At 46.9% G+C, this 20,348-nt stretch overlaps 1 protein-coding gene across 3 annotated transcripts in view; it reads right to left on the reverse strand.

Moving 5' to 3' along the window:
- Window positions 1-982: 982 nt before the first annotated feature.
- The window catches only part of LOC123761593 (uncharacterized), a 140,533-nt gene continuing 121,167 nt past the window's right edge, over window positions 983-20,348 (reverse strand). For all 3 annotated transcript variants that reach the window (XM_045747614.2, XM_045747612.2, XM_069330754.1), the window contains 2 exons: window positions 13,568-13,795; window positions 983-8,143 (listed from right to left, as the gene is read on the reverse strand). In XM_045747614.2, the coding sequence (XP_045603570.2) occupies window positions 6,510-8,143; window positions 13,568-13,742 (1,809 nt within the window). In that variant the 5' untranslated portion in view covers window positions 13,743-13,795 and the 3' untranslated portion in view covers window positions 983-6,509. The remainder of the gene's footprint in view (window positions 8,144-13,567; window positions 13,796-20,348) is intronic.

Genomic DNA, 20,348 nt, shown 5'->3' on the forward strand with positions numbered 1-20,348 from the left:
ATTTTGCCCGCAAAGAAAGCCGCTTTCATGAGAATCGCTATGACTAGATCCGAATCGACATTAACTGGCTAGCCTGCGATCACTAGTTGTCTATACAGTTACTAATAGCATCATTCACTCATCCCTCAATGGCCGCGACCATCTTCATGAATTAACCATAACGCCTAGCGCCTGGGGTAGCCCACAGCACCCCTGCAGATTTCCTCTCGTGGTGTCCCACAGAAAATACTGCCCTGACAGTTCAAACCTGGAACTGCTGTTGCACGAGGCATCCACACAACACCCTACATTAATTGGAGAAAGTCGAGTAATATACCTTGTCCAACCAACAAGCGGCCTCCTTATACACCTACTCTTGGCACCTACACTTAACTTACCAGCCCTTCATGACACAATAGAATCGCCTACTCTATGTAAATCGCTACATAGGATTACCGTCGACCTCTGGCTCGTTGTCCCCGGCTGAACTCCCTCACCACACAGCATGACCAAACGGACAGACGCGTGAGGCTTCAATAATTGTCCAGAAAATTATTGAAACACCGTTGCTACCATTGTAATAACCCATACCTTATCTTCCCTTACTCCACTCAACACCCCAGTTCAACACTGCTTGCAGCTTAGTATGACCCTCACTGAACTACAGCTAATTATTAAACTGAAATATTAAATGGGAGAAGAAGCAAGAATGAAAAGGTTATGAATTTAATTACGACTAAATAAAACTTACACATACTCGACTGCCATCAACTCCCTGACCATTTGAATGTGCCCATTACTGATCTCCCAGGAAGGAGGGAATCAATAATCATGAACTCAAGGAGCATAGGAATCTGGGTAATAATGTTAAATGCTTGGAGAGTGAATTATATAATTTTACTGCTTACTGAGGATTCTGGGGCTTCCAATACCACACGAGAACACCACATATAAAATGAATAACACAGTATTAATCAAAGGGGAACAGATAACTAAACACAAATACATTAATACACTTTATTATTTTAAGTCACGTATATTCAACACAAATTGAGATATATCCTAGCTGTAAATACTCTAAGAGGCAATTAGTTTGACTTAATGATGGACATAATACTCCAGCACACTTTACCTTGCAATCTGCCAAAGATGTTGAATGGCTTCCCCTCCAGATCAGGAGATCTGTACCCCCAGTTGAAGCCCCAAGACACACTAACTTATTTTTCTCTTAAACTGCCTCTGGGAGACCTAAGAATTTCCTTTGGAGCTTGGCTCCGGCTAGGAGCACCAATCAATTCAAACCACAGCTGGAAGCACTGGGGCTTGGCCAATGGTTGTCAGGCACTACCCTGGGGGACTCCGCCTCTTGAGTCTTAGACCAAACAGTGCCGTGGACCTAACCCGACCTCCTAGGCCTCCCTGGTTTTCAACCAATCAGATCCAGGCTTGACCATAAGGGTCTATTTCTCTTGACAGAAACTCCTGTAACGGGAAATAAGCAGTAACAACTAACTTCATGGTAGGGTTGGACTGGCCACCCAAGGGAACTTGACAGCACCAATGTTATGGCCATAAATCTGTCAATGGTCATGGAGAGCACAGGGAAATAGAGGGAAAGAGGGATTGGAAAGAGGATTAGTGGCGAAAATTAGAGGGATTACAGATTAGGATTGGGGAACAGGAGTGACTTGACCACTTGCCAAAAGGTAATTTGACTCGAGTAGTTATATGCTAGGAACGGCCAACAGGGGGGGGGGGGGGGGGGAAGAATGACCAGAGGGTCGGTCTAACAATTGGGAAGGGAAGGGAAGGGGAAGGAAAAGGAATAAGGCAATTGGGGGGGGGGCGAACGAGGGAAGGGGAAGGGGAAAAAGGGGAAGGGGAAAGGGAAGGCGAGAAGCTATATGGTCTGCACAGATCATTACAAGATGTTTGGACAGGGGTGAGAGATGGGCGTCAGGTGTTTGGACAGGGGTGAGAGATGGGCGTCAGGTGTTTGGACAGGGGTGAGAGATGGGCGTCAGGTGTTTGGACAGGGGTGAGAGATGGGCGTCAGGTGTTTGGACAGGGGTGAGAGATGGGCGTCAGGTGTTTGGACAGGGGTGAAAGATGGGCGTCAGGTGTTTGGACAGGGGTGAGAGATGGGCGTCAGGTGTCTGGACAGGGGTGAGAGATGGGCGTCAGGTGTTTGGACAGGGGTGAGAGATGGGCGTCAGGTGTTTGGACAGGGGTGAGAGATGGGCGTCAGGTGTTTGGACAGGGGTGAGAGATGGGCGTCAGGTGTTTGGACAGGGGTGAGAGGTGGGCGTCAGGTGTTTGGACAGGGGTGAGAGATGGGCGTCAGGTGTTTGGACAGGGGTGAGAGATGGGCGTCAGGTGTTTGGACAGGGGTGAGAGATGGGCGTCAGGTGTTTGGACAGGGGTGAGAGATGGGCGTCAGGTGTTTGGACAGGGGTGAGAGATGGGCGTCAGGTGTTTGGACAGGGGTGAGAGATGGGCGTCAGGTGTTTGGACAGGGGTGAGAGATGGGCGTCAGGTGTCTGGACAGGGGTGAGAGATGGGCGTCAGGTGTTTGGACAGGGGTGAGAGATGGGCGTCAGGTGTTTGGACAGGGGTGAGAGATGGGCGTCAGGTGTTTGGACAGGGGTGAGAGATGGGCGTCAGGTGTTTGGACAGGGGTGAGAGATGGGCATCAGGTGTTTGGACAGGGGTGAGAGATGGGCATCAGGTGTTTGGACAGGGGTGAGAGATGGGCGTCAGGTGTTTGGACAGGGGTGAGAGATGGGCGTCAGGTGTTTGGACAGGGGTGAGAGATGGGTGTCAGGTGTTTGGACAGGGGTGAGAGATGGGTGTCAGGTGTTTGGACAGGGGTGAGAGATGGGCGTCAGGTGTTTGGACAGGGGTGAGAGATGGGTGTCAGGTGTTTGGACAGGGGTGAGAGATGGGCGTCAGGTGTTTGGACAGGGGTGAGAGATGGGCGTCAGGTGTTTGGACAGGGGTGAGAGATGGGCGTCAGGTGTTTGGACAGGGGTGAGAGATGGGCGTCAGGTGTTTGGACAGGGGTGAGAGATGGGCGTCAGGTGTTTGGACAGGGGTGAGAGATGGGCGTCAGGTGTTTGGACAGGGGTGAGAGATGGGCGTCAGGTGTTTGGACAGGGGTGAGAGATGGGCGTCAGGTGTTTGGACAGGGGTGAGAGATGGGCGTCAGGTGTTTGGACAGGGGTGAGAGATTGGCGTCAGGTGTTTGGACAGGGGTGAGAGATGGGCGTCAGGTGTTTGGACAGGGGTGAGAGATGGGCGTCAGGTGTTTGGACAGGCTTGAGAGATGGGCGTCAGGTGTTTGGACAGGGGTGAGAGATGGGTGTCAGGTGTTTGGACAGGGGTGAGAGATGGGTGTCAGGTGTTTGGACAGGGGTGAGAGATGGGCGTCAGGTGTTTGGACAGGGGTGAGAGATGGGTGTCAGATGTTTGGACAGGGGTGAGAGATGGGTGTCAGGTGTTTGGACAGGGGTGAGAGATGGGCGTCAGGTGTTTGGACAGGGGTGAGAGATGGGCGTCAGGTGTTTGGACAGGGGTGAGAGATGGGCGTCAGGTGTTTGGACAGGGGTGAGAGATGGGCGTCAGGTGTTTGGACAGGGGTGAGAGATGGGTGTCAGGTGTTTGGACAGGGGTGAGAGATGGGCGTCAGGTGTTTGGACAGGGGTGAGAGATGGGCGTCAGGTGTTTGGACAGGGGTGAGAGATGGGCGTCAGGTGTTTGGACAGGGGTGAGAGATGGGCGTCAGGTGTTTGGACAGGGGTGAGAGATGGGCGTCAGGTGTTTGGACAGGGGTGAGAGATGGGCGTCAGGTGTTTGGACAGGGGTGAGAGATGGGCGTCAGGTGTTTGGACAGGGGTGAGAGATGGGTGTCAGGTGTTTGGACAGGGGTGAGAGATGGGTGTCAGGTGTTTGGACAGGGGTGAGAGATGGGCGTCAGGTGTTTGGACAGGGGTGAGAGATGGGCGTCAGGTGTTTGGACGGGGTGAGAGATGGGTGTCAGGTGTTTGGACAGGGGTGAGAGATGGGCGTCAGGTGTTTGGACAGGGGTGAGAGATGGGCGTCAGGTGTTTGGACAGGGGTGAGAGATGGGCGTAAGGTGTTTGGACAGGGGTGAGAGATGGGCGTCAGGTGTTTGGACAGGGGTGAGAGATGGGCGTCAGGTGTTTGGACAGGGGTGAGAGATGGGCGTCAGGTGTTTGGACAGGGGTGAGAGATGGGCGTCATGTGTTTGGACAGGGGTGAGAGATGGGCGTCAGGTGTTTGGACAGGGGTGAGAGATGGGCGTCAGGTGTTTGGACAGGGGTGAGAGATGGGTGTCAGGTGTTTGGACAGGGGTGAGAGATGGGTGTCAGGTGTTTGGACAGGGGTGAGAGATGGGCGTCAGGTGTTTGGACAGGGGGGAGAGATGGGTGTCAGGTGTTTGGACAGGGGTGAGAGATGGGTGTCAGGTGTTTGGACAGGGGTGAGAGATGGGCGCCAGGTGTTTGGACAGGGGTGAGAGATGGGCGTCAGGTGTTTGGACAGGGGTGAGAGATGGGCGTCAGGTGTTTGGACAGGGGTGAGAGATGGGCGTCAGGTGTTTGGACAGGGGTGAGAGATGGGCGTCAGGTGTTTGGACAGGGGTGAGAGATGGGCGTCAGGTGTTTGGACAGGGGTGAGAGATGGGCGTGAGGTGTTTGGACAGGGGTGAGAGATGGGCGTGAGGTGTTTGGACAGGGGTGAGAGATGGGCGTGAGGTGTTTGGACAGGGGTGAGAGATGGGCGTCAGGTGTTTGGACAGGGGTGAGAGATGGGCGTCAGGTGTTTGGACAGGGGTGAGAGATGGGCGTCAGGTGTTTGGACAGGGGTGAGAGATGGGCGTGAGGTGTTTGGACAGGGGTGAGAGATGGGTGTCAGGTGTTTGGACAGGGGTGAGAGATGGGCGTCAGGTGTTTGGACAGGGGTGAGAGATGGGTGTCAGGTGTTTGGACAGGGGTGAGAGATGGGTGTCAGGTGTTTGGACAGGGGTGAGAGATGGGCGTCCGGTGTTTGGACAGGGGTGAGAGATGGGCGTCAGGTGTTTGGACAGGGGTGAGAGATGGGTGTCAGGTGTTTGGACAGGGGTGAGAGATGGGTGTCAGGTGTTTGGACAGGGGTGAGAGATGGGCGTCAGGTGTTTGGACAGGGGTGAGAGATGGGCGTCAGGTGTTTGGACAGGGGTGAGAGATGGGTGTCAGGTGTTTGGACAGGGGTGAGAGATGGGCGTCAGGTGTTTGGACAGGGGTGAGAGATGGGCGTCAGGTGTTTGGACAGGGGTGAGAGATGGGCGTCAGGTGTTTGGACAGGGGTGAGAGATGGGCGTCAGGTGTTTGGACAGGGGTGAAAGATGGGCGTCAGGTGTTTGGACAGGGGTGAGAGATTGGTGTCAGGTGTTTGGACAGGGGTGAGAGATGGGTGTCAGGTGTTTGGACAGGGGTGAGATATGGGTGTCAGGTGTTTGGACAGGGGTGAGAGATGGGCGTCCGGTGTTTGGACAGGGGTGAGAGATGGGCGTCAGGTGTTTGGACAGGGGTGAGAGATGGGTGTCAGGTGTTTGGACAGGGGTGAGAGATGGGCGTCAGGTGTTTGGACAGGGGTGAGAGATGGGCGTCAGGTGTTTGGACAGGGGTGAGAGATGGGTGTCAGGTGTTTGGACAGGGGTGAGAGATGGGTGTCAGGTGTTTGGACAGGGGTGAGAGATGGGCGTCAGGTGTTTGGACAGGGGTGAGAGATGGGCGTCAGGTGTTTGGACAGGGGTGAGAGATGGGTGTCAGGTGTTTGGACAGGGGTGAGAGATGGGTGTCAGGTGTTTGGACAGGGGTGAGAGATGGGTGTCAGGTGTTTGGACAGGGGTGAGATATGGGTGTCAGGTGTTTGGACAGGGGTGAGAGATGGGCGTCAGGTGTTTGGACAGGGGTGAGAGATGGGTGTCAGGTGTTTGGACAGGGGTGAGATATGGGCGTCAGGTGTTTGGACAGGGGTGAGAGATGGGTGTCAGGTGTTTGGACAGGGGTGAGAGATGGGTGTCAGATGTTTGGACAGGGGTGAGAGATGGGCGTCAGGTGTTTGGACAGGGGTGAGAGACAGGTGTCAGGTGTTAGGACAGAGGTGCAGTTTCAGTGTTCGCTATTTTCCCTGGATATGCCACTGCTCGGAGGCGCATCACCTCTGTGGCTTAGTAACTGAACCCAAATTATTTTTAACTACACAAGTTACAAGTGATTGAAATGCATTGTGTAAGGGGCATGTCAAATGCAGGTCAAGGAAGGACTGCAAGATCGCCGGGTTGACGTATTAGATAATTTTTGAGTGTATGATGGACGGCAGGAATACCAAGTTGACATGTTTGGTTGACAGTAGACAGGTTACAGTTGGAGGAAGGCCTACAACTATGTTATGTCGCCATTTACTTCATTGAAGTAACGGTGGAGGTAGTGTTGCATCGTGTCTCACAATGGCCAGTTGTAACTGAGCTAAACGTTGAGAAAGGGTTGCAGGAAGGGCAGGTTGCCATCTGCAGGATAATGATCATAACATGAGTGGTGTTCGGGTTTTTCACATTTTTGCCATACTCCCGGGTTGTCATAGCCGCCCTTGTCTTTTCCTAATTGTGAAACCTTTGCAGTTCTCCAGTGTGAGGCATGTTTCAACATGTCAAATCCCATGCCATTTCTGACATGTAAGCCTGGATTGGAACTAACTTTAATCCATCGGCCTCCATATAAAATTGTTGTAGATATATTTCTGTACTCTATTGGTAGAAACTGCCTGCTGTTAATTTTACCAACAGAGTAAAATTCTAGGAAAAAATATGGACAGTTCACCACAAAATATATATTTTTTATGTTAACTTTCAGGTTACATTTGTATTTCTTAAGATGCTTTACACGCATCGTTAACCACTTTTTGTAGTCGTTTGTTTCAAAGCCTATATCCATATCAAAATCCCATGGTAAATAGCCTCCCATCTTTACTGCTCCCAAGGCTGAGCCTGCGTGAAGTTCATATTCCAAGTTATTGGTTTCTGCAAAGTCAATGAGGTTACCAAGTTCCGTTTCCATGATGGCCCTGCAGCATGGTGGTAAAAGAAACGAATTTATTATTTTCAGAGGATTTTTGCAGGATATTTTGACGGAGTCACACGAGAATTCATGAACTTCACCAGTGAAGGTGTAGACCTTGTGGAGGGCCCAGCGACGTGCTACAGTCAGCCAGTCATTACTCGTCATTGTGGTGTGGTTTGTGAGAAAGAACATAACGTCAGGACACAACATAGTTAAATGGCCCAGTCTACGAACTTGAGCAAACCAGTCACGATATACAGCAGGCCCATTCAGTCCTGCGCTGAAAGTCACCTTCCTCAGCAAGTTGCTACTGGTCACAAACGGTGTTAACACATCGTCACAGTACATGCACTCGTATTTGGAGTAATAGTAACCCATGGTGTAGGTGGCTTGGTAATCAGCCATGCGCTGCTGGAGGCAGCCATGGATCCAGTGACCCTTGAGGTCCCTGGCAGCACCGCCAGCTACCTTCACATGATCCAGCTCATCCAGTACCCGCACCAGCCTCTCCAGCGATGATTGGTTACTGAAGTGTGCCAGTGACAACCCCACCAGCACATATGGTGTCATCACCTGCTGTATTGCCTTGTTCAGCACATCTGCTTCACCAGTGGTATTATTATCATATGGTAATACTATAACATTTGCCAGTTTGGTATTGAGTGTAAGTATTTTGTGGACTATAATAATAATAGGGATGTCATAAAATGTTCTGATCTGCGCCAGGACGAAGTTAATTGTCTCAGGTGGCCAAGAGAAAGCTGGAAGCACAGCAGTAAGAACACTGTTGAAGGGTGGAACATAATTGCATTTTTCTGTCTCCATACCATGCTGGTGGAATTTAGAATCATATGTTCTGCCCATATAGACCTCGGGACACACGTGGCGAGTTTTGCCGGGCACAAGAGGTGCGGGGCCCATGGCTAACAGTCTGGCAGAATAGTCCCAATCGGAGGTGGCATTTCTGGCCATATGGGGGGCCAGCTCTGCCACCAGAGCTTCCAGTCTTACTGCCCACTCTCCATCCACCAGCCTCTCACCTCCTGGTAGGAATATATAAATAATTTGTTGAAAACAAAGTAGAAAAGCACACATGTGCAAATAAGTTATTTTTTCAATAGTATAATAAACAGTACTCTATAATAATTTTTGCTGATAATTGAACAAGTAAAGAATGCACCTAGCATTCTTTTGCACCTAGCAGTGCAAACATTTCTTCAGAAAACTCTGAGCCATTATAACTCCCACTGTCCAATGCTAACGAAACAAGTCACAAATAAAAGGTTAAACAATGCTTGGCTTACTAAGGGAATACTTAAATCTATTAATAAAAAACATGACCTTGAGAAGAAGTATAGATTAGGAGTCGTCTCCAAAGAATTTTCAAAGATTTACTCATCAATGCTGTCTAAAATAATTAAAAGACCCAAAATATAATACCACGAAAATAAATTTACCCAAATTAAGGGCAACATTAAGAAAACATGGAGCACTATTTCCCAAATCTATATAAATAAAAATTGGAAATTGAAATTCGCGAACAAAATCGCTAATCTCCGAAAGTTCTGAAATTTTCCCACAACGTTCCCTTCGCATCTGAGCGGGTTTTTATATACATACTATATAGATGTCACGTCTGTAACGGGGAAAAAACATGTTTTTTTTTTGTTTACTGTGTTTTTCGTGTGAAGGAAATCTTCAACCTCTTTACCGATTGCTCTGAAAATTTTACACAACATTGCATTCGAATAGGGGCGTGGTATTATATACCTACTATATGTAGGTATATATCCTCACCTGTGACAGGAAAAACATGCTGTTTTGGAAAAACATCGCCATCTGTTGGACATAAGAGCAACACATGCTGTAATCTCTGAATGTTTTTCACTAATTTCTTTAACATTTTGACACAACGTTCCACTTGAATGCGCGCGTCTTTTTAAATACATACTATATAGATGCCACACCTGTGACAGGTAAAAACATGCTTCTTTTGAAAAACAGCACCATCTGTTGCACGTAAGAGCAAGACACGCTATGCTAATTATGTTACGATTCCATTTCAATGTTTCCAATTGCATTCATAAATTTAATTTTCATATATTTCGATTTATTTTCATTTTGATTTATTTATATTGTTTGACATTGCGTTGAAATTGAGCTGTGTTGTTTATCATACTCTTCACTTCGTAGGTATAGCTTATTTTTTATATTTTAATTTGTTCGTTTCGCTTTTTTAACTGTTCTTATTTTTCAGTGCAATTTACGGTACAATTGAGCTGTGTTGATTGATCTGGGTTTGAATTGAAATATTTCGTTAGTACTTTTTATTTCATTTTGAAAACAAGAAAATGGACAAAGCGTTTATTTCACAGCTGCAAATGTGCAACAAACAGGCATGAATCCACCAGCTACAATGTTAACTGCTTTCTTCACGTTATGTCAGAATGATGCGTTTGCGAAAACACTGCTGTATTCGGAAGTGGCTGCATATTACACGTGGAATGCCAGTAGAAAATCATATGAACAACGCAAACGAGGAGAGCGAATCGACGGACAACCTGACATATTCAAACACACTACGATAGGCAGACTGGACACCGTGCATCCCAGTCAAGATGAATGCTTCTTTCTTTGTATGCTGTTGGTAAATGTGTCCGGTCCAACATCTTTCCAGCAATTGAGATTTTTCAAACGGCGTAACACGTACCACTTTCCGTAGTGCATGTCAAGCTCTGAATTTATTGGAGAACGACCGACACTGTGACGTATGCATTAATGACGCGTCCAACACGTCACATCCTAATCAGATTCGTGCATTGTTTGAAATCGTATTGACCGCCTGCTCTCCTTCATCTCCAACACAGTTATGGGACAAATGTAAATTGCACACGACTTCAGATACTGTCCGTCGAATACGCAAGGAAAATTCAAATATGAACATGGATTTCACAGCAGAAATCTACAAAGAAACGTTGATAATGATTGAAGATTTGTGCTTAGAAATCGCGAACAAAGTTCTCAATCAGTTGGGAATGCCGTCACCGAATCTATCTGCTGCGGCTTCGTTCGTTGTAGAATTGCGTCGTGAACAAAATTACAACACGAGTGATCTGTTGTCGTATGTGCAATCAAATATTCCTAAGCTAACGCTTGAGCAAAAAACATTTACTTCCAAATAATTAATACTGTCAATATGGGATTGGAGAAATCTTCTTAGATGCGCCAAGGAGGAACTGGTAAAACTTTCCTAGTTACATTGATTCTGGCAGCAATTCGATTCCAAAATGGCATAATCATAGCTCTTTCGTCGTCCGGAATAGCTGCGAGATTGCTTTCAGATGGAAAAATTGCTCATTCGGCTTTGAAATGGACATTGAACATGCAATTCATTGAAACTCTCACGTGCAGCATTTCCAAAGCATCCGGCATGGGAAAAGTATTGCAGAAATGCAAACTTATTGTTTGGGATGAATGCACAATGGACTGCAAAATATCTCTCGAGGCTCTTGATCAATCATTGCAAGATTTGCGTGGAAACATCAGATCATTTGGGAGTGCATTAATATTGCTTGCAGGAGATTTCAGGCAAACATTTCCTTTAATGCCTCGATCGACACCAGCGGACGAAATAAATGCTTGCCTGAAATGCTGTACTTTGTGGCGCCACGTAAAGACGTTAAAGTTAACTACAAATGTTAGTGTCCAGCTGCAAAACGATCCTCCAGCTGAGATATTCTCACATCAATTTCTGGAAACTGGGAACGGAAACGTGCCGGTTGATCTGACCTCAGGACGAATTTCATTCCCTCATTACTTCTGCAATTTAGTGACGTCAAAAGAAGAATTGGTTGTAAAAGTATTTTCCAATATTCAAACCAATTATAAGAATCACGATATGCTGAGTAAAGGAGCTATTCTTGGGGCCAAGAATAAAGACGTTTACGACCTTAACAATATTATTCATTCCAACATTCAAAGCGAGGCAGTCACACACAAGTCCGTCGACGTTATTGTGGAAGCAGATGAAGTGGTTAATGATCCAACAGAATTTTTGAATTCACTCGCTCTGCCAGGGATACCACCACATGTACTGCAATTGAAAATCGGCTTGCCAATTATCATGTTGCGAGATATTAACCAGACAAAGCTTTGCAACGGCACGCGACTTGCAATAACAAAATAATCAGCAACGTCGTAGAAGCAACAATCTTGACAGGATTTTTCAAAGGTGAAGATGTCCTCATTCCTCTCGTTCCTATGATTCCAACAGATATGGTCCATTTCAATTTAACTGAATGTAATTTCCAATTCGAATGCGTTTGCAATCACCAATAACCAAGCTCAGGGCCAATCTTTAGAATTGTGTAGTTTATATCTAGACACGGATTGCTTCTCACATGGACAATTATATGTTGTGTGTTCTAGAGTCGGCAAACCAGACAATCTCTATATCTCCACAGACAATGGAACAACAAAACGTATTGTATACCCACAAGCATTGTGAAATTACAAATTTTGAAACGTGCACTTTCTCTTTTCTTTCTTTTCTATCTAACCAGACTGAGCCACAGCAACGCGTGGCGGGTCCAGCTAGTCTATATAAAAAAATAATGGAAATGTTCGTTTGTTCAAAATCGCTAATCTCCAAAAGTTCTTCACCGATTACTCTGAAAGTTTCACACAACGTTCCATTCGCATCGGAGCAGGTTTTTATATACATGCTATATAGATGATACGTCTGTGACGGTAAAAAAATACATGCTTTTTCTGACAAACTGTTTTTTTATGTGTTTTTCATGTGAGGGAAATCTTCGAAACCTCAATACCGATTGCTTTGAAATTTTGGCACGAAGTTGCATTCGAATAGGCGCGTCTTTATATATATCTACTATATACATGCCTCACCTGTGACAGGTAAAAACATGCGTTTTTGGAAAACAGCGCCATCTGTTGCACATATTAGCAACATGCACACTATACTAATTATGTCACGAATTCCATTTCAATGTTTCTGATTGCATTGTTATATTTAATTTTCATAGATTTTGATATATTTTCATTTTGATTTAATTATTTTCTGTGAAATGCGTTGGAATGAGCTGTGTTGTTTACCCGACCGTTCATTTCATGAGTATAGTTTATTTTTAATTTTTTTCATATTTTCATTTCATTTTTTAACTGTTTTTCTTATATTTTAGTGACGGGAACGTCAGATCACTTAATGATGTTCCCAGTTTTTTGGAGGAAACATCAGACCTTTTGGGAAGGCATCGGACGAGGAATGGGGAAGATGATGAGGGGACGGAAGTGAGAGATGGTGGGGAGGACGAGGGGACAAAGGAGGGGGTAATGGTGGGAAAGGATGAGGGGACGGAAGAGTGTGGGATGGTGGGATAGAGGAGTGGAGAAAGGTGGGGAAGACAAACGAACAGGGGAGTGGGGCATGGTGGGAAGGAAGAGGGGATGGTGGAGTGGGGGAATTGTTGGGAGGCCGAGGAGATGGGTGAGGTGGGCATGGTGGGGAAGACTGGGGGACAGGGAAGGTTGCTGAGCCACAGCAACGCGTGGCTGGGTGCTGCTAGTATTAGGATAAGAAAAATTTTGAATAAAAAACAATTCTCCTATCCAATGATGATGGTGTGCAATCAGCCTCTGACACTGCTATTGAATTCAATAAGTTCTTCTCATACATTAGGACAACCCTTGCTCATGATATTCCATCCTCACTCACTAATTTAAAGACTACCTTACAGGTAACTATCCAGAGTCTCTGTACCTAACTCCCGCTAATTCCTCTCATGTTAATGACGTAATCCTTTCCCTTAAAAATAAGTCAAGCGCCCTTGCTGAGATACCATCTCTAATTTACAAAAAAAAACTCCAGATTTCTAGCTCCTGCTATTGCATTGCTCTTCAACAAATTACTTGAACTCCAAACTCTTCCGGATATTCTAGAAAAAAGCGAGAGTAACCCCGTCCATTATTGTATATTATTCTTATCTGCTTTTGTGTCAAAATTTCTTGCAATGTTCCTGTAAACATTTTCTGTTAATTTTATTGTAATTATTTTACTTATAATTATCTGTACCTGTAAAGTAAAGCTGTAAAGTACCTGTACAATTTGTTTTTTTTTGCAATTTTACTGTTAATTATCTACAAATTATCTGTATAAGGACTTGCCCGAAACGCTATGCGTGCTAGTGGCTTTAGAAGAATGTTAATTCAACTTAATTTCTATGATCTCTGTTAACCCCCAGAGTACCTTCTTGTATATTAATAAATAAATGAAATAAATAAACATACAAATAAAATAATATACATAAACATACATACAGTATAATATACATAAATATACATATAATATAATATACATACATAAACAAACATATAATACATAATATATATAATATATAAAATATATAATATAATATACATAAACCAATACATATAACAGAAGAGCTTACTTAATTGATGATTGACATCTGTATGGAGAGCATCAAGTGTTTTGGCTAGCCGTAACCTGTAGTGCCACTCCAGCACCTCTGCCCCCACTCTGGCACACGAACTGGGACCAAAGTTGACCGTTGGTGAGATGGTAGACTGGTGATAGAAGGCGAGTAGTCCCAGCACTATCACCATCAGCAGGAGAACCCGCAGTCTCTTGTTCCCACACCTGCCACACCCACACACACCTACAAGGTGCAACACGCAGGACACAAGTGTTAACATTGGCCTCCAGTTGACACAGGAGCCGCTGAGACGTGCTGCCTCACACACCATCAAAAGCTTGGGTAATGGTCCTACAAAAATTCAAAGTCAATCTTATTGATGCAAAAATCCAAAATCAGAAACTAACTAAAAAAGAATATTGGAAATTACCTTTTACAGGGAAATTGTGAACAATGGATGGCAGAGGAACTGTTGTAATATGTATACATTAACTTGGTGGCATGGGTATGATAGTGTATATATAAATCTAATGTTGAATGTAATTAAATGCTCTTTCTGGGAGGAGCCATAGTGGCTTCCTGTCCCTCAGTGGATGGTGCCGAGACGTGGTGAGGGGAACAGTTATGTGTCGCCTGCAGGTTGGTGGCGTAGCTCCTGGGCCCCTGTCCTGCCTGCTGTGAGATGCAGGAGCAAGATGTCTCCATGTAGGGAGACCGGTGCACACCATTATGTTCCTTCATCAAGGAACCTACCCAGCAGTTATTACCCCTGAGCACGGGGGGGGGGGGGGGCGGGGAGTAACAGCAGTCCCCGTGATGCAGTGGTAAATCACTCGCCAGGCGTTTCGTGAGCGCTTTGTCCTGGGTTCGTATCTTGGCCGGCGAGGATTTTACTGGGCGTCAATTCTTAACTGAAGCCTCTATTTACCCAACAGTAATATGGGTACCTGGTTGTTAAATGATTTGGCGAGACATTCTGAGGAGCATATGATTAAGGACCTGCCCGAAACGCTATGAGTGATAGTGGCTGTACGAGAATGGTAGAACTCTTATATATATATATATATATATATATATATATATATATATATATATATATATATATATATATATATATATATATATATATATATATATATATATTTATATATAAATACAAAAACAAAACAATAAAATAAACGAGAGGTTTATTGGAGCCACCTGAGCGAATCAGCTCATCTGATACGCCCAGCCTAGTTAGACATAAAGTAAACTGGTCATTGTAGAGTGGTTCACCCTATCGTTCCCAGAGTACCATCCGGCCCTCCAGGGATGACCCTGCTATACTGCTCCTGTTGCACCTCAGGTTACTTGTTCATGTGCTACTGTCTCCCATGTACACCCATGTGCTAGTGCCTCCCATGTACACCCATGTGCTAGTGCCTCCCATGTACACCCACGTGCTAGTGCCTCCCATGTACACCCATGTGCTAGTGCCTCCCATGTACACCCATGTGCTAGTGCCTCCCATGTACACCCATGTGCTAGTGCCTCCCATGTACACCCATGTGCTAGTGCCTCCCATGTACACCCATGTGCTAGTGCCTCCCATGTACATCCATGTGCTAGTGCCTCCCATGTACACCCATGTGCTAGTGCCTCCCATGTACATCCATGTGCTAGTGCCTCCCATGTACACCCATGTGCTAGTGCCTCCCATGTACACCCATGTGCTAGTGCCTCCCATGTACACCCATGTGCTAGTGCCTCCCATGTACACCCATGTGCTAGTGCCTCCCATGTACACCCATGTGCTAGTGCCTCCCATGTACACCCATGTGCTAGTGCCTCCCATGTACACCCATGTGCTAGTGCTCCCATGTACACCCATGTGCTAGTGCCTCCCATGTACATCCATGTGCTAGTGCCTCCCATGTACACCCATGTGCTAAGTGCCTCCCATGTACACCCATGTGCTAGTGCCTCCCATGTACACCCATGTGCTAGTGCCTCCCATGTACACCCATGTGCTAGTGCCTCCCATGTACACCCATGTGCTAGTGCCTCCCATGTACACCCATGTGCTAGTGCCTCCCATGTACACCCATGTGCTAGTGCCTCCCATGTACACCCATGTGCTAGTGCCTCCCATGTACACCCATGTGCTAGTGCCTCCCATGTACACCCATGTGCTTAGTGCCTCCCATGTACACCCATGTGCTAGTGCCTCCCATGTACACCCATGTGCTAGTGCCTCCCATGTACACCCATGTGCTAGTGCCTCCCATGTACACCCATGTGCTAGTGCCTCCCATGTACACCCATGTGCTAGTGCCTCCCATGTACACCCATGTGCTAGTGCCTCCCATGTACACCCATGTGCTAGTGCCTCCCATGTACACCCATGTGCTAGTGCCTCCCATGTACACCATGTGCTAGTGCCTCCCATGTACATCCATGTGCTAGTGCCTCCCATGTACACCCATGTGCTAGTGCCTCCCATGTACACCCATGTGCTAGTGCCTCCCATGTACACCCATGTGCTAGTGCCTCCCATGTACACCCATGTGCTAGTGCCTCCCATGTACATCCATGTGCTAGTGCCTCCCATGTACACCCATGTGCTAGTGCCTCCCATGTACACCCATGTGCTAGTGCCTCCCATGTACACCCATGTGCTAGTGCCTCCCATGTACACCCATGTGCTAGTGCCTCCCATGTACACCCATGTGCTAGTGCCTCCCATGTACACCCATGTGCTAGTGCCTCCCATGTACACCCATGTGCTAGTGCCTCCCATGTACACCCATGTGCTAGTGCCTCCCATGTACATCCATGTGCTAGTGCCTCCCATGTACACCCATGTGCTAGTGCCTCCCATGTACATCCATGTGCTAGTGCCTCCCATGTACACCCATGTGCTAGTGCCTCCCATGTACACCCATGTGCTAGTGCCTCCCATGTACACCCATGTGCTAGTGCCTCCCATGTACACCCATGTGCTAGTGCCTCCCATGTACACCCATGTGCTAGTGCCTCCCATGTACACCCATGTGCTAGTGCCTCCCATGTACACCCATGTGCTAGTGCCTCCCATGTACACCCATGTGCTAGTGCCTCCCATGTACACCCATGTGCTAGTGCCTCCCATGTACACCCATGTGCTAGTGCCTCCCATGTACACCCATGTGCTAGTGCCTCCCATGTACATCCCATGTGCTAGTGCCTCCCATGTACATCCATGTGCTAGTGCCTCCCATGTACACCCATATGTGCAAGTGACACTCCCATGTACACCTCATTGTGCTAGTGCCTTCCCATGATTACACTCCCATGTGCTAGTGCCCTCCCATGTACACCCATCTGCTAGTGCCTCCCATGTTCACCATCTGCTAGTGCATCCCCTTGTACACACACGCTTGCTAGTGCCTCCCATGTACAACCCGTGCTAGTGCCCTCCCATGTACACCCATGGGCTCAGTGCCAGTCCCACTGTACACCCATGTGCTAGTGCATCCCATGACACCCAGGTGATAGTGCCTCCCACTGTACACCCATGTGCTAGATGCCTCCCCATGTACATCCCATGTGCTAGTGCCTCCCTATGTACACCCAATAGTGCCTAGTGCCTCCCATGCTACATCCATGTGCTAGTAGCCCTCCCATGTACATCCCCATAGTGATAGTGCCTCCCCATGTTACACCCACGTGATAGTTTGTGCCCTCCCATGTACATCAATGTGCTAGTGCCCCCTCTCCATGTACATCCCATGTGCTAGTGCCTCCCATGGTACACCCTCTGTGCTCAAGTGCCTCCCATGTACATCCCATGTGCTAGGGCCTCCCATTGTACACCCCCTGTGCTAGTGCCCTCCCATGTAGTGCCTCCCATGTACATCCATGTGCTAGTGCCTCCCATGTACACCCATGTGCTAGTGCCTCCCATGTACACCCATGTAGTGACCTCCATGCTACACCCATGTGCTAGTGCCTCCCATGTACCACCCATGTGCTAGTGCTCCCCATGTACACCCATGTGCTAGTGCCTCCCATGTACACCATGTGCTAGTGCCTCCCATGTACATCCATGTGCTAGTGCCTTCCCATGTACACCCATGTGCTAGTGCCTCCATGTACACCCATGTGCTAGTGCCTCCCATGTACACCCATGTGCTAGTGCCTCCATGTACACCCATGTGCTAGTGCCTCCCATGTACACCCATGTGCTAGTGCCTCCCATGTACACCCATGTGCTAGTGCCTCCCATGTACATCCATGTGCTAGTGCCTCCCATGTACACCCATTGTGCTAGTGCCTCCCATGTACATCCATGTGCTAGTGCCTCCCATGTACACCCATGTGCTAGTGCCTCCCATGTACACCCATGTGCTGAGTGCCTCCCATGTACACCCATGTGCTAGTGCCTCCATGTACCACCCATGTGCAGTGCCTCCCTGTACATCCCAGTGTGCCTAGTGCCTCCCATGTACACCCATGTGCTAGTGCCTCCCATGTACATCCATGTGCAGTGCCTCCCATGTACACCCATGTGCTAGTGCCTCCCATGTACATCCATGTGCTAGTGCCTGCCCATGTACACCCATGTGCTAGTGCCTCCCATGTACATCCATGTGCTAGTGCCTCCCATGTAAGTAGTGGGATTGACGCCTACAACCGTGCGTTTTGGTTTTTTCCAGGCCCGGTCTCCGCACCCCCTGATTCCAGTACGCCTACAACCGTGCGTTTTGGTTTTTCCAGGCCCGGTCTCCGCACCCCCTGATACCAGTACGCCTACAACCGTGCGTTTTGGTTTTTTCCGGGCCCGGTCTCCGCACCCCCTGATACCAGTTACGCCTACAACCGTGCGTTTTGGTTTTTTCCAGGCCCGGTCTCCGCACCCCCTGATACCAGTACGCCTACAACCGTGCGTTTTGGTTTTTTCCGGGCCCGGTCTCCGCACCCCCTGATTCCAGTACGCCTACAACCGTGCGTTTTGGTTTTTTCCGGGCCCGGTCTCCGCACCCCCTGATTCCAGTACGCCTACAACCGTGCGTTTTGGTTTTTTCCAGGCCCGGTCTCCGCACCCCTGGATTCCAGTACGCCTACGCCCGTGCGTTTTGGTTTTTCCGGGCACTGACTACGCGCCCTGGGTTGTCTCTATTCAACTTGCCTAGGGATTAAAAGCCGGTCCCTGGCATCCCCAAATTTCGTTGGCTTAGTGACCCTGCACAGACATTGCTAATGGTCAATGACGTCACCGCTCAGCGTTCCTGCACCGGCATGTTCGAGGGGATTAAAAAGCTGGTCTATGAGTCGTGTGTTTTGCGATACAACAGTGTCCTTGAAACCTAATATAAAATTACCATCATCCCTAGTCTATTTTTAATTTCATATTTACTTCCAACCATCACCCATTACATTTATCAAAGGGGATCATGTATGTGAGGGAAGAACATAACTTCAGCACTGCAAGAAGTGTTGTGTGTATTTTCAAGTTCGTCCCCTGCTGCCTGTATTTACCCAGGTCTTTTTCCTAAATATAAAACTTATCCAATTCATTCCTATTCTGTTTCATGTCGATACGTATAATAGGTTATAAATATTCTCCTTTAGTATGACCATTCAGTCACACCTCTATCATGTCACCCCTATTTCTTCTTCGTCGTCTTCATTCTAGAGAATGTAATTTGAGCTATGACAATCTTTCTTGAAGGATCGTTTATTATGCATAGGGCAAAAAAACAGTAACCCTGAAACCTAATGTAAAATACCATCAACCCTAGACTATTTTAAATTTCCTATTTACTTCCAACGATCGGTCATTGCATGAAACAAAAGGCGAGCACCACTGCAAGAAGTTATTTGTGTATTTTTCGAGTTCTTCCCCTGTTACCTATATTCACCCAGGTCGTTTTCCTAAATATATAAGTTATCCAATTCATTCCTGTTCTGTTTCATGTTGATACGTATAATGGGTCATTAATATTCCCCTTTACTATCATTCACAGCTCTATCATGTCACCTCTATTTCTTTGCCTTTCTAGAGAATGTAATTTAAGCTTTGTCAATCTTTCTTCAGAAATTGCTTATTGAGCATAGGGCAAAATAAAAATGAAAACTTACTATCTTTCATTTGTATGAAAACAGTCCCCTGCCAGGCGTAGTGACTTCAATGCGATTTCAGTACTAATCCAATATTACTGTATAAACTAACAGTACCCTGCCAGGCATGGAGACTTCAATGCGATTTCAGTACTAATCCAACATTATTGTATAAACTAACAGTCCCCTGCCAGGCATGGTGACTTCAATGAAAAGCAAGCCTCTCATGTTTTGAAATAAAGCCTTCGTTTCTGACGTCATCATCCCTAATGTGGCGCGAGGCGCGCTAAATGCGGATCCCAGGAGGTTCACACATAAGTGTGAACTCTTAATCAGGCTTAATACCTCACCTATACTCTATGCTTCATCAGAGTTGATATTCAGCTACAATAGCTCGTATTTTCGCTCATTACTTATATTTTCTGTTATTCATAAACCCGATCAAACCTTCCTAACCTAACCTAACCTAACATATTATTTATAACAAACAAATACATTCTACAGAACAGTTATTGTTGTTGTTTAGTGACATCGTGAAAAGCGACCTCAGGTATAGGGACAATGTATTGCTGGCCATTAGCATATAGGTGTGAAGGTATTACAGTACCTTACTGGTCAACTATGTATGACATCACCAGACAACCAATGCGCCCTTTGGCGTCCTACTTGCATGTGTATTTAATGTTATTATTCAAAAATGACTAGACTATCCATC

This window comes from Procambarus clarkii, chromosome 24, assembly GCF_040958095.1.
Source record: "Procambarus clarkii isolate CNS0578487 chromosome 24, FALCON_Pclarkii_2.0, whole genome shotgun sequence".
In the NCBI taxonomy this organism is placed as follows: domain Eukaryota; kingdom Metazoa; phylum Arthropoda; class Malacostraca; order Decapoda; family Cambaridae; genus Procambarus; species Procambarus clarkii.